The sequence below is a fragment of the Periplaneta americana genome, chromosome 11 (genome assembly GCF_040183065.1).
Source record: "Periplaneta americana isolate PAMFEO1 chromosome 11, P.americana_PAMFEO1_priV1, whole genome shotgun sequence".
Lineage (NCBI taxonomy): Eukaryota > Metazoa > Arthropoda > Insecta > Blattodea > Blattidae > Periplaneta > Periplaneta americana.
Genome location: NC_091127.1, coordinates 110702200 through 110716176, shown reverse-complemented (window position 1 = coordinate 110716176; position 13977 = coordinate 110702200). Strand labels below are relative to the sequence as shown.

Here is a 13977-nt window from a genome sequence, read left to right as displayed (position 1 = left end):
TTTTTTTTTTTTTCACATGCCGAATACTTGACTGTTCGTCATTCACCCATATGAAGCAGGGTGCTTCACAGATGCTGGTCCACACTACACCTGAGATGAGATGTTGATGGCAATTTTGTTGGGATGCCACAGTGAACTGGAGCTCCTGGAGAAAACACCTGTCTTATATGGACCATGGACTTGCTCAACACAAGTTATAAATCGGGGGTACACCGGGGATCGAACCCAGGTCCATAGGATTATAAGTCCAGCAATAGCCACTAGACCGCAATGACAACTAACGAAGAAATAGAAGATATAAGAGGACATAAGGAGAAGATGGGATCAGAAGATGGAATATACAGAGGAGAAGTGGCTAGGCTTAATCATGTGGCAGCTTTAGTGTTCCAAGGACTGTGAGCGCATTTTGTTTTCAATTCAGAAATGACCTGAGAATACTTAAGATTTGGGGTTTGTGTATTTACAGGAGTTGCACAAGGCTCTCAAGTGCTGACAGTTCAGTCACTCTTCCAGTTCCTTTACCCAATGTTGTCCGAGTTTGCAACTCTCGTTGGGGTGTATCACAACTACCAGCAGGTCGTGGAGCTCATTCTGGAGCTGTACTGCGAATGTGCACGTGGAATGCTGTGCTACCTCTCTCAGGTAAGCTCTCTTACTTTGCACACTCTGAACAACACAAGATGGTTGATACATAACAGCTAATTAAGTGGTGAGTGTTTTCCTGAACAGCCTTCATGCATATATTCAAAAGCTTTGTGTTATTCTGTTTAGCATGATTTCAAATATCTTATCTGCTAAAACTTTCTTCATAATTTACTTTATGGGTTCAAATGTATTGGCCATTTCCTAACTTAAAGAGAATTCATCTTGTCATGCAGTCAATAGGCATCTAACATCTCAGTATCCTCTATGAATTAGATTTATTTTGGGCAGTTTGCTTCGTTGGCATTCGTAAAATGTGTATACCAATTTTCTTTTTATTCTCTCTATTAAATTGAATTTATCTGGTTCTTTTCGTATGTCTGAAATTTTTTGGTCTAAAAGTGTTTATTCTTTCACCGAAAGTTAGAAAATAATTTTCCTTCTACCTGTTCTGTTCATTGTTATATTTTCACTTCACTTTCTTCAGCATCTATTTCTACAGAAAATTATGGGGATTTATTTCACACTAATAAGGATCGAATCAGTAGGATTCAATTTAGTTTCTTTAAACAAACTGGCTTTATTTAGTGGAGATCATGTGGAATTGAAATGAATTAAAAAATCACCATCACATAAAAAGAATGCATGAGTATACTTGTTGAGGCAGGATGAAAGAAACCCATGTAATCTTAATGGTTTCATATTCTCATGTGATTATTAAACCTTCGGAATTGTTACACTTACAGATGAGGTTTTGTGGACAGTTTACTGTAGAAGTTGTGAACATTCGTCATATTATTTTATACATTAGACATTTCTTGTTTTTATCGTTTAATATTTGGATGAATTTCGGTGAATTTCAATGAATTTTCTAGCCTTTTAAAGAGGTGGGTAGATATATATTTTAAAAACTATTAATTTTTAGTGGATGTTTGTTGCTTTCATATTTGTTGTTTTCATTTCTATCATTTAACATATAGGTTACTCATATTTAGGACAGTTTTTAAATTTGACACTTTGTTAAAAATAAGACTGAACAAGAATAAAAATAAGATTATTTCACAAAAGAATAGTTTTGTCACAATACTTATTTTCAATTATTGTTCTTTGTGGCTATCCTGACAAGGTTTGTTGAAACACAACAATAAAAGCTGTTCTGTTCTTATGTGGATAACTCAGTTTCATTCATTCATGAAATACTTACTTACTTACTGGCTTTTAAGGAACTCGGAGGTTCATTGCCGCCCTCACATAAGCCCGCCATTGGTCTCTATCCTGAGCAAAATTAATCCATTCTCTATCGTTCTCCATTAAGATTCTGTCCTTGTTATTGTAGTTGAAGCATATTTGCAGATATGCTGTATATATTTAGATTCTGTTTTCTCCTCTTCTCAACAAGATTTATCTTGTCATAATGACTATCAGATAACTTTATAATCATCCATACATAGTTCTATTGTATCAGCAACATTATTTTCTGCCTTCTGGCAAGTATATATGAACTGATTCAAAGAACATAGAAGTGCAGTTGTTTCATTCACTTGTGGAAGAGATTTCAGTGATGTTGCAATTTTGGCACATTAGACAAAAGTTTGTGTTGCTGATCTCAATGTTTGAAAGGTTTACAGCTGGCCTGTCAAACTCGTGCTTCCAAGGTGCAAACGAATACAGAGAGAGCGATTACTAGTCTCCTGACTGCTTCATGTCCCTTGCATTGACTCAAAGTAAGGTAGGACCGGGCGCGTGAACGTAAACAGAGATATTGTACTAGCAACAGTGGAGGCTGGTACTGTGCATATACTTTGTACCCCAATTTTGGTATATACTTATTACTGTAATATCTTTATCATCATCCACGTTTTTCTCAGTAGGTCTATTGGTCCGTAAAATGTATACAGGGTGATTCACGAGGAGTTACCACCACTTACAGAACTTATTTCTGAGCAAACACTCCCATTTAAACATGTGTCCTATTCTAAACTAATTTCAAGTTGTTAAAAATACAATTTTTCTTTAGTTTTAAGGGTAAAAGAATGTTACAAATAGAGAATGAACTATTCAGAAGTATACTTTCTTTAATTGGTTAGTATCCTGAAGCAAAAAATGTGTTCTTAATTCCTTAATTGCTTTGTACAGATTTTTTTTCTTTCAATTTTTAACAAAAAATTACATTATTCTTACACGCTTATCACAACAATTGTTACAGATCACACAAGTTCTAGCAACTTGATTCTTTACAGTTCAATTTTGCATCCTAAGGTACAGTCTTAGAGATTATAAAAGAATGACGTGATTTATAACAATTGTTGTGATAAATGCGTAAGAAAAATGTAATTTTGTGTGAATTTGTCATATTATGTTGTTGTTGTTTAACGCCTGGCATCTGGCAATGAAGCCATTAGCACTACTTGTCATATTATAAAAGGTAGCAAACTTATTGCGATCAGATGTTCATCATAATTTTTTTTATTATTTATCTTCAGGGGTTGATTTTGTTGGCACTTGTTGCTATTGATACTATTTATAAAACTATGAACCTTGCTACTATTTGTACTAGTTCGGACACAAATTTGTCATAATTTTCTCTTTTTGCATCCTTTGTGTCTCTCTTTAGTTGTGCACTTTCCTTTCTCCATGCTAAGACATCATTTTGATTTTGTGTAGTTTCTCCCTTCTAGCTGCATCCCTCTTTGATTTCTAAAGTTCAAGTTTTTTTACTCCAGAATGGTTTGTAATTTTGTATTCTGCCTCGAGTTATACGTAGTTTAGCTGTTTTGATAATAATATTATTAACTTGAGATACTATTTTGTGCATATTCTGTTCAAAGTTGATTTTGCTAAATGCTCTATCTGTTGTTCTTTTGTATTTTCTCCAATTTGCCTCCTTTAAGTTCCATTGGTTTCTTATTCTTGTGTTAGTTTTATTTTGTGTGCTTAAATCTGCTGTAATTACAACAGCTCGATGACCACTGCTGCTATCCTCTATTACAGATCTGGTCGTTCTTTCTGATATGTCTGTTGGAATTATTGCTATATCAGGATTACTGGTCTGACCATTATAATGCAAAAATGTTATTGGATTACCATCATTGTATAATATATTAATTGTATTGAAATACATAAATTCTTCAATGATATCTACTTTGTTGTTACTGGTATATCCCCATCTTGGAGAGTGATCATTAAGGTCACCAAGCACTATTGTTTTCTTGTCCGTTGTTATCAGATCTAAAGTAAAGTTGTTGTTAGGTAGACTGTAGATTCCATAGACTTGGAATTTATTACCATGTTTCCATGCTGTTACTGTTATTATTTCTGCTGTCAGTGTCATTCATTTCCTTCAGTCCCTGTTATTTCGTGATTAATGCCTACCAATAACCCACTTGCAATTTGCCTATGCTTTTCTAAGTTTTTGGTATTGTAGTTCTTAAATTTGTAATATGGTATTTTTCTTTTTCTGTGTCATTGTTGGCCTTTGCTATAACAAATATATCTACATCTGTCTTTGTTAATTCATTTACCATCATAGTTTTGTTGGCTTGTGACATACCACCAACATTCCAGAAAAGCACTGAGAAGTGTTATTTGTGTTTCTTCTTGGGAAGCATGTCAGTGTTGTAATTCATTTAGCATTATCCAGGAGACACCACTTCCATTATTCTAGGTTTAGCACTCTCTGATATTTTGTTTGATGGGGAAAGTTGTTCGCTATATTTTGAGACAGGATAATGCATCAGAGGCAGGTTTTATGACACTGTTGAGTGATTTCCCATATGTGATCCCTCTTCAGACCTGAAAAATGTTTATGCCAGAAGTTGTGCAATCAAGTTTATTATCCTGTTCCTGCACTCTTCAACCTCTTGATGGGTTTTCTTGCAATGAAATGAATTTCCAGATAATTCTTTCCGTTTTGAAATTAATTTTGAACAGTAAACATGGAGCTCCTAGACCATTTTGGGTTATGCAAGGGGCTGACTGCTTTACTCCAACTGGATTCGTCAAAACAGAAGAAGGACATCTGTATTGTGACCCTAGTTTTCCAATGGGCTAGATGATCCTAACCAGAAGACTATTAGAAGAAGAAGGAGAAGGAGGAGGAGAAGGAGAAGGAGAAGAAGAAGAAGAAGAAGAAGAAGAAGAAGAAGAAGAAGACATAAAATTCTGAAAATGTGGCATGAGCTGTACATTGATGAAGATGGACGCAACATATATTATGCTGCAGGAATGTTGGGAACTACGACTTCCACGATTTTCAGAGCTATGTGAAGGTACAGGGAAACTAGATCCTACTCAAGGTAGCCAGGAAAAAGTTCGAGAACATCTGTTAGGGATGATCAGTTCCTGTGACTACAAGTTCGAGAGATCAACATCAGTGAGAAACTATCCAAAGGACGTTGGAAAAAGTCAATCTTCTTTCCAGAAGACCTGCCATAGATCCAGAACTCACCTGACAGCTTGAGCTGGCTGCATTATGCGAGAGAACCTTAGAACCTTGTGGCTGGACAATGCAACAATGAAAACAAGTGTTATTCACTGATTAATCGCGATTTTGTCTTCTGTCACCAGATGCAGAGAAAGAGTGTGGAAAAGGACTAGGGAGAGGTATTCTTCCTGTACATTTTCCTTCAGGACGTGTTTGAAGCCCAGATTTGGATTCCATCGTGCATCAATTTGACAGACTGGAAAGAAGGGTCTTCCATCATTATTCAGACACCCTACAAGACGAGAGAAAGGGGGTTCTCCAATGAGAATGGAAACTGATTCCTGAAGGGGAGATAGTAGCACTAATGAGGAGCATGCCTGGAAGGCTGAAAGCTGTGATTAATGCAATAGGTGGTAATACACTCTTTTGAAAGTAGAATAAACATTAATGGATTTAATAAAGCAAACAGTCGAAGTGTAGCTGAAATATTTATTGTGTGTTATTTGTGTCTCATTCTTGCACAGTTCGATCAAACTGTAATTCCCCCCCATCATGAAGAAAACTTTTAAAACTTAATATTGAACCACAGTATAATAAAAAAATGACAGAATTTTAGAAAGAGTAAATAAATTCAAATATCTTGGTATCAAACTTTTATTTTGTTGGAATTAGACATTTCAAAAATAAAAATTAAATTTATTAAAGTCATGGGCATCATAAATAGAGTAATGAAACTTTCTCTCGTCCAAAGATATAATCACATTCGCCTATACTAGACCTTAGCAAGACCTATTCTTTGTTATGGGAATGATGCCTGGACTTTCTGTAGAAAAGTGATGAAGGTATAATTGCAGCCAGTGAGATGAAGTTCATGCACAGAAAATGTGAGTACACTAGATGGGATCATAAAAGAACTGAAGACTCTTACATGAATTTGAATTGGTAACAGTACTTCAGCATGTCAACCGAATATCCAGAGCAAGTACCTGTGGAAATTCTTGATTTACAAATCAAGAGAAAGAAGAACACTTGTATGTTCCATAAAGAAGTGAAAAAAAAAAAATGATGTAGAACCAGTTCTTTTAGGACTATAACCTGTCGTGATGGTGATTATGATTATGATTATGATGATGATGTTTTGTCTCAGCTTTTTTCTGATAGTAGCACGGGAATTAATCCAGGCTATGGAGTATGTGGCAGCATTTCTAGTCAAGTTCAGTACGAGTATATTGTGTGAATTTTGCACAGTGAGAATGGGTGTTTTCATGAAGAGAATGACAACTTTTGACAATTTTCCACGTCTTCTGAACCTTTTAGCTTTAGTACAGTATGCTGCATTCATTGTTTATTGATCTATGAGGAAATTGATTAATATCGGCCCTTTCACATCCCAAGTATACCATAGCAGTTACTTTTTTTCTCAGATTATTTCTCAGTGTCTCCATCCCATGCTAGCAGTCTTGGTTTCAGGAGTGTATTGGCATATCCAAGTCTCGTCGGTTGTCGTTTCTATCCTGGAACTCGTTACCCTCTTGGTTGTAGCACTGGAGATGTTAGGAACAAAGTTCAACTCATCTTGCTTTGTTTTCTTTAGTCACATTTTATAGGCGCCCATCTTCCACACACTTTTGAATGGTGAATAATTCACTCAATTCAACATTGATATTTACTTTCTTGGCCAATTCACAATACCACCAGTTCTTCTGCACTGATAAACTTGATCACAATTTGCTGTCCAACAACACCATTTGAGACAGGTACAACACCATGATTATTTTCTCCTGCTAATTATTATTGACAGAAAGAAAAATACGTAAGGGTAATGGAAAAATAAAAGCTTGCATAATAGATTAAGCTCACCTAGAACTGTTATGAGTAAATACTATTTTAATCCAAGAAAAAATAAAGTCCATTTAAATGTGAACCACATGTGCTACATATAGTTGGTTTATAGTTGGTTTCCAAGCCTTCAGATTTGATCAACTAAGATCTAGGTAGAGTTCTCATAATCTGACAGAGTTCAGTTTCATTTATGAGATCAAATTAATTTCCCTCAATGATAGCATAAGAGACGAAGATGGTTCTAACAGAGGAAATGTAATACAATTCTCACTTTTTAAATACCAGACCATTGGGAGTTGGCCAAAAAAATGATCTGAATGCGAAAGTAGGAACTTTAAGTGGGCGAAAAAATGTTGTTACTTCATTAATTAGTCAAATGTGCCACAACTTAATACAATATGGAACCACTAACTTAACTCCTTTTCAAGAAGTCATACTTTGGATTTATGGGGGGGGGGGGGGAGAATAAAATACATCCATCACTGTAAGCTCAGACCTGCTAAACTTGCATATAAAGACAAGCACAGTGACCACTAGACCTATGAGAATGATATGTATAATGTATATGAAACACATTGTGCAGTTTAAAAGCACAAGGAACTGATATGCTAAAAGGCACATGAAAAGCAATAAGAAATTAAGCATTGGTAATAAATAAATCAGTTAAAAATAGTGTTTATCTTGTTGACTGCTGCATTTCAAAGTTTTTCTTACTTGAGAATTTTATGGTTTCTTGAATTGTGGGATAATATTTTAGAATATTTTTCTTCTGATTTGGAAAGTTATAAATGCTGTGTATTTTCAAACTGCATTAAATATAGCTTTTGGCATTGCATAATGTAGCTCTCAATGCATTATTAGAAGTTTAAACTTTTCACATATTAAGTTGATTTGAAATAAATGCTTTTTTGACTCTTCATATCACTCATGCAGCAAAGTACTTTTTGAATTCAGCAGTTTTGCAGGTTGTTCACGTTCATTATTTTATTTTATTTTTGTATATAAACCAATTTGGATTTCCAAATTATTTGATAGTAGGAAGTAAGATAATCACAGCCAATTCAAGTTAAATCAGAGAAACAGTACCCCTGCGGTACTATCAGGAATTGTGAAAGGTTCGTTCAGTTTTTCTTCCTTTTACTCGACCTTCAATTTCTTTTTAAAACATATCTCATTACGTGAGATATGGAATGAAACAGATCTATAGGACATGTTCTGTGGAAGTATGTAGAATTTCACTGCCTAGTTTACGAGTTCTGCTGCCTCCTTGTCTATTTTGCCACAGTAGAAAGAAATCCAATGAAGGATCAAAGTCTTCTTTAGTTGAAATAAGGAATTTTATAAGGGATTGGCATTTCCATACTTTAGTGGAGGTGAAAAATTTGAGTAATAGCCTTGCCTTAAATTGCGTCTCTGAAATCTTTTAAGATTATTGCATTTTTAGGAACTTTCAATCAGTAGTATTGAAATAAATAAAGGGTTCTAGTGTATGGTATTGCATTTATTTTTCTCATTTGTAAGTAACTTACCATTTTTCTCATACTGTTCACATTGAATCATCGTTCCATAAGAGTATTAACGATGTTGTGCTTTGAGTGTATGGACAAACTGCTAACTGTGTTGTGATATTGGTCTCCAGGAGGAAAAGCAACTTGGCTTGAAGCTCTGCCTACATCTCATACAGACACTTTCCACACATTTTGTATGTAAACCATGAAACGATCTATGCATGGCATGATACTGCATGGTTGTCACTTTTAATGAGGAATAACATAACAAATGTGTGATCCATCAGACTTGAATTTCACTTAAAATAATTCAGGCCTTTCATTTTTCATTAGTACTATATTAAATAGACCATCAGGTCTTCCTTCCAGAAACTCCAGATCCCTATTCTTTTATGCAGGTATAAAGATTAAAGATATCTGACCAATTGATAGTATCTCAGCAGTAGTGTTGCCAGGTGTCCTGTGTTTATGGACCAGGAAAAGAATGGTCATTTTTCATAATTTTCTTGTAATATTCCATGTCTTTTTTACTCTACGAATACTGTCCGAAGGCAGGTCTGAACTCCACAAGTACCAATAAGGCACCATTTATGAGGCAACTAGTAGAGGAGATAATGGGATAAGGTGGCCAGTTTCTTTCTCCCTCCATTACATACATCGCCAATTAGCTACATACTACACGAATCAGACTTCAGATGCATACAAACAATTGTTCTTCCTCTGACACATATTGTCAACTGAGATGTACTGCCTGATAATAATAGATGTACATATCAGCCAGAAACTGAATCAGAGGATATATTCAGAATTATGCAAGACATTTGTTTCAACTGATATTCCACTTTATAAAGTTAATAATCCGGACTCATATATATATATATATATATATATATATATATATATAATCAGTGGCTAAGAAGTTATATCTCATAGCTACAAAAATAGTTATTTAGCTGAACTACATTATTATTATTATTATTATTATTATTATTATTATTGTTATTATTATTACTACTTACTTACTTACAAATGGCTTTTAAGGAACCCGAAGGTTCATTGCTGCCCTCACATAAGCCCGGCATCGGTCCCTATCTTATGCAAGATTAATCCACTCTCTATCATCATATCCCATCTCCCTCAAATCCATTTTAATATTATCCTCCCATCTACGTCTCGGTCTCCCCAAAGGTCTTTTTAAATCTCTGTTCCTCTCTCAAAGTAAGAGTCCAAGTTTCACAACCATACAGAACAACCGGTAATATAATTGTTTTATAAATTCTAATTTTCAGATTTTTTGACAGCAGACTAGATAACAAAAGCTTCTCAACCGAATAATATCACGCATTTCCCATGTTTATTCTGTGTTTAATTTTCTCCCGAGTGTCATTTATATTTGTTACTGTTCCTCCAAGATATTAGAATTTTTCCATCTCTTCGAAGGATAAATCTCCAATTTTTATATTTCCATTTCGTACAATATTTTGGTCGTGAGACATAATCATATACTTCGGCTTTTCGGGATTTACTTCCAAACCTATCGCTTTACTTGCTTCAATTAAAATTCCCGTGTTTTCCCTAATTGTTTGTGGATTTTCTCCTAACATATTCACGTCATCTGCATAGACAGGAAGCTGATGTAACCCATTCAATTCCAAACCCTGTCTGTTATCCTGAACTTTCCTAATGGCATATTCTAGAGTGAAGTTAAAAAGTAAAGGTGATAGTGCATCTTCTTGCTTTAGCCCGCAGTGAATTGGAAAAGCATCAGATAGAAACTGGCCTTTATGGATCCTGCTGTACGTTTCACTGAGACACATTTTAATTAATTTATTATTATTAATTATTATTAGTATTATTATTATTATTATTATTATTATTATTATTATTATTATTATTATTATTATTATTATTATTATTATGTTCACAGACTTGGAAAGTTAACTAATAATTTTGTTCTCGAGTAGAAGATCTTGCAAAGCAGAAACATATATAAAAAGTTAGTCTATTTTGAGAAAAATTAATTTTTAAAACAGTTTTTTTATTCATCTGCAAATTTACGAGGTATCACTTCTTAGCCATCGATATGTATAACAAAAACAGCTATATCACTTACCAAGCTTAAAGTTCTACCAGATGCCACATGGATAAAACAATCACAGGAACAGTATCACCTAAAAACACATACCTCACTGATTACTAGGCACCATGAATTCCTTGAAAAACTCAACATACCTCCAATATTTGAACCCCTCTGTTTAGCACCAAATCCGATTCACTTTCAGACATTCAACATAAATTTGTCTGTAATAGAAGATGTTAAAAAAGAAGTAGTAGTAGTTACGGAATTGAAACAGGTAACAATAAAAACAATAGAAGAATGGTACCCCTCCAATGAATGGTTCAGAATATACTCCGATGGATTCTACAAAGCTGAAGAATGAAGAGCAGGTGCAGGCATACATTCCCATCTCTTTTCCCATTATAACCAGTTGATAAAACAAAACAAATTTTGATGCTGAAATTAAAGCCGTGCATATAACACTTTAACAACTAATATATAAACCTGAGGCATTTAATAAAGCAGTTATACTAATAGATTCAATAGTGACAAATAATTACCCCAGCTTGGACACTATGAAAGAAACTGGGATACTAATTCAACAACTAACCAGCTTAGGTAAACAGATCCATTTCCAGTGGGTACCCTCCCATGTAGAAATAGAAGGAAACAAGAAAGTCGATACCTTAGCAAAGAAAGGAGAGAACATTATACTGTATTAGAAAAATCATTACTGAATGCTACATCTACAAAAGACTCGTAAAAAAGAAAACAAAAATTATGTTCCTAGAAGATGTCCATCTAGTAACCAATGGGAAAAAGTGGAAGGGATTACAGGATCTATGGCAACAAAATAAAAACAAGCCAAAAAGGGAGTCGGTTCCACATTCAGATTGACCACTGGACATGAATATTTAGCAGTCCACCTTCAGAAAATGAACATCTTCCAATCTGCCAACTGTACCTTGTGCAAAGAGGATGTTTCCCATTTAAAGCAGTACCTCAAACTCAACTCCAATGAAAATGGGAAGAATATTGTCCAGTTATATTGGAAGGTCAGGAGACTAGTGGATTAATTGCAAAATCTGCAATTGGAAGCAACAACAACAGCATCTGCAAACTCACGGTGCTTTGCTGGTTTAAATCTTATGTATTCCTCTCCATATTCCACTTTCCACGGATATTTCTTCTCCTATCCTGATTTTGACTCATTTCGTATAATGATTACTGAGTGGTCTCCTTATCTTTCCAATCCACAGCAATTTTCTTCAGGATCTCCATAAGTTCATTCCAATTCACTTTGTCGAAAAGTCTTTTCCAAGTCCACAAATATTACATCTCTTACTAATAAATACATTTTTCAGTATACCCATATGTTGCTGTAAGTTTCAGACACTAACAGAACTTTGACTTCTTTTTTCTCAACGTACCATTTTACCCCTAACACTCTTCTTACACCCATTCAATTATATTCCAGATTTTTCGAGTAGGAATTTGTTGTGGCTATATAGAACAAGGTCACAGTTATTTTGTGATAAGAAACAGATGTTCTCTGTTTGATTGAAGAAAAATGAATTACAATTCCTGACAATACCTCTACAGCTACAAAGTCAAGAGAAAAGTGGAAGCTAACTTCTTCCTTATTCGAAGTTCTCCTGTTTAGGCTGTGAGTTCTCTGCATCCTAATCCACAGTTAATTCCCGATTTACCACGCAAATCGTCTGTAGCTGCATTTAGATTGGTGACAGGCCATGACTGTTTGGCCAAGCACCTGCATAGAATTGGAATATATCAATCCCCTAGCTGCCCATTGTGCAATTCAAATCAAGAAATGGATTCGGAACACCTCAAAATCTGTGTTTCATTGGCTGACTATGACAATATCTTTGAAAAATATTAGAGTGCAAGAGTCAAATGACTTTATTGTCAAATGCCTGGCATTAGAAAACAGCAACTGTGAATTAGGTTTTATGTAGGGTGATTCAGTAAAAACATGCAAACATTAAACAGGAAATAGAGGAAGCTCTGCTGTACATTTTGAGATAGTGCACTTGGGGTCCACGAAGCCAAATTAAGGTGGTACTACTCCATTGTACTCTACTTACTATGATTAACTTTTTGAATGGTATGAAAGGCTCTGTTGTTGTCATGTGACATTGTAAATACGATAGACAGAACTACCTTGTGGATGATAGGTCAATAAAGCATGATGAATTGCGTACATGGACATAATAAACATGATCATTAAATGTAAGTAGGCTACTGAGAATTACAACAAAAGAAAAAAAAAAGGAATTTTCTGTTTTCATTGCTGTAACACTGCTTACACAATATTTCTTCTTGTAATTCAGACGTCAACCATCTCAATTATCAGATGATAGAAGGTTTTACATTTTAAAATTATTTTGAAATAATATAAAATATTTTACAAGATGCTATTATGAATAACATAAGATATGTGCCTCTAACTTCGTTGTGACTGATTTTTGACTTGAAGCTAGTACTAATTTAATTATAAGATTATGTGTTGAAGCTTGAAGAAATTAATTAATTTATAGTTATTGTGTGGTTATTAATCATTATCTTCTGTGAGACAATGAAATTTTGTTAGTATCTATGTTTACATATGTATAATAATTTTTTTGAGGTTATACTGAGTCCAGTGAGGGGCAGTTAAAAAAAAAATTCACATGATAAGTTATAATAATGATAAATGTGAAAGTGGAAAAGTATCATGGAAATTGGATCCACAGTATATACCCATTATTAGGTGTGTTGACATTCTAACAGGGAATGTATTGATGAGTTTGCACTGATATGTATAGCTTCTGCATGCACTGATACAGGTTTTGTTTCACTCATTACATAACAGTAAAAGTTGTGTGTTGTGAAATTCTTGATGAAACTGTTTGAGTTCTCTGAAGATCTAGATGTGGAAATGAGTGATTTATTAAATACCAATGGCTGTTTGGATTAAACTTTAGAGAGTTTACATTAATATATCAGAAAAATATATTTGTCCAGTGATGTCTTTTATGTATATTCTGCACGTGAAAGAATGTATTGTAAGTTGTGTACAAATAGATTCATAGTAAGTAAAAGCTATGTCAGCCACCAGCATAGCTCAGTCAGTAGCACATTTGCCTGCTGATCTGGAGTTGTGCTCGGGTGTGGGTTCGATTCCTGCTTGGGCTGATTACCTGTTTGGATTTTTCCGAGGTTTTCCCCAACCACAGGGTGAATATCAGATAATCTCCTCGACCTCATATTGCCAAATACAATCTCGCTATCACCAATATTACATCGACGCTAAATAATCCAGTAGTTGATACAGCGTCATTAAATAACCAAATTGAAACAAATATTTGTCTATGTCATTCTTCATAGAAAACATAACACTTTTCATAATGTATTATAAAATATTAAACATATAGTATATATACTGTTACAGATTTTGGGACCAATTTCACTGTAACAGATGTAATCCCCACTGTTATTCTCTT

At 34.4% G+C, this 13977-nt stretch overlaps 1 protein-coding gene across 4 annotated transcripts in view; it reads left to right on the top strand.

The window, feature by feature from the left end:
- LOC138709244 (exportin-4-like) overlaps positions 1–13977 on the top strand; it is a 117445-nt gene that overhangs the window by 79913 nt on the left and 23555 nt on the right. For 3 of the 4 annotated variants that reach the window (XM_069839884.1, XM_069839883.1, XM_069839886.1), the window contains exons 18-19: positions 467–642; positions 8547–8609. In XM_069839884.1, coding sequence (XP_069695985.1) covers positions 467–642; positions 8547–8609 — 239 coding nt within the window. The remainder of the gene's footprint in view (positions 1–466; positions 643–8546; positions 8610–13977) is intronic. The other variant, XM_069839885.1, reaches the window with a different exon arrangement.